The sequence below is a fragment of the Perkinsus marinus genome, assembly GCF_000006405.1.
Source record: "Perkinsus marinus ATCC 50983 genomic scaffold scf_1104296958752, whole genome shotgun sequence".
Taxonomy (NCBI): domain Eukaryota; phylum Perkinsozoa; order Perkinsida; family Perkinsidae; genus Perkinsus; species Perkinsus marinus.
In genome coordinates, this window is record NW_003206638.1 from 42079 (window position 1) to 43646 (window position 1568).

The window sequence follows — 1568 nt, forward strand, 5'->3', positions numbered from 1 at the left end:
ATTCGAACAGGATTCAATAGGAATCCTATCATGTCCTCTCATCCCGTGGCATCGTGTTCATGGCAGTAGGATACCCCAGAGTGCGACTCCGAGTCGCAGATTGCGAGAGGTAAGGTCAAGCATGATACTGTGCGCCGCTATGTATAACGAGTGTCACTAGACTAGCATTCATCCTGTGATCAACGTCACACGCATGAATGTTGTGGCCACTGTTCAATATTTTCTCTTTCGCAGAGATATCGCCACTTTGTGCAAGTTTGGAATGCAACACCGACGCTACGGTTTGAATTGCACCGATATACAGTTCATGTTTGCAGCCGTACCCATTGTGTTTACATCTTCGGGACTTTGATACTGAAGTTATGTCAACGTTGGTCCTGCTGGACAGCATTGCATTATCACCAAGTTGGGCAACACATGAGTTTCATCCAACATTATTAGTCCACTAGTGCAATGCCTTTCTTAAAGTTTGGCCCGTTACTCCCTAGAAGGAAATATAATTAGTACTACGAACTAAAGCCACTTTGAATTGAACGTGAAAACGAGCTGATATAGCGCCCTTCGCATTAAAAAACCGAGATAAGATATGGCACAAGAACAACAATAGCAAGAGAAATGATAAGCTTTCCGAGTTCCAAGAAACTCCATAACATACAACAGATACACCAACCGCGAAATTGTACGGTACAACATCAAGTACACAACACATCGATTCTTATCGCTGACAAAATTACAGTAGAAAGCCATTACAACATTACATATCACTCGACTTACTCGAACAATAACGTGAAACTCTACTGATGTAGAGCGAGAATGGTACGGGGATCAACCTTCATGCCGTAGAACTGGCCAACAGTCTTCTTAGGACTCTCAACGGGAGATGTCAGCACAAGGTCATCCTTGCTAGCACCAGATGCCTTCTCTAACCAACGACGAACCGGAAGATTAGCCAACTCCATAGACTCAACATCGGGATCGCTAATACCATAGACCTCTAGATCCTCAGGATGTTCACCACCAACATACCATGGTTTAGGGAGGAGCAGAGCAGCACCAACTGATCCTTCGGCCATCGGAGTGGATGTATCAATAACCTCAGCATCCTTAGGAGTAACAGCTTCATCAGTCCAGACATGAACAGACCTCTCGAGAATAGTAGAGCCGAGATGAGCCCAACAAGTCGAAGAGTCGTCATCAGCAACCGATGCCAATCTCCGCCCCTCAACCAACAAGCTACTGCACGATAATTCAGTTCCGTGACAAACTTGACCCTCAGGAGTTTGCCAATACTTGCAGTAAGAACCGGCAAATTTACTCTGGCAGAATTCATCGGCATTCTTGATAGATTCTTCAGAGTAATGAGGACGAGGAGATCCTGTCGTACTGCTGGGGGTACTAGGAGCTGATGTGGTGGTGGTGACCGGACTGGGAGTGGTGGTAGAGCCGCCGTCGACATATCCACAATCAGTCCAGGGCAACTGCTTATTCAAATAGTCGAAGAAGTCGGGGCCAGGGGGACAAGCGAAGGATGTGGATTCTCCATTGAGGTCGATGGCGTAGCTATCAGC

The 1568-nt window shown here is 46.4% G+C and overlaps 1 protein-coding gene across 1 annotated transcript in view; it reads right to left on the bottom strand.

Moving 5' to 3' along the window:
- Window positions 1-529: 529 nt before the first annotated feature.
- Window positions 530-1568, bottom strand: part of Pmar_PMAR024878 (hypothetical protein) — a 2240-nt gene continuing 1201 nt past the window's right edge. The window contains exon 2 of the mRNA XM_002773553.1: window positions 530-1560. Within this exon, the coding sequence (XP_002773599.1) occupies window positions 795-1560 (766 nt within the window). The 3' untranslated portion in view covers window positions 530-794. The remainder of the gene's footprint in view (window positions 1561-1568) is intronic.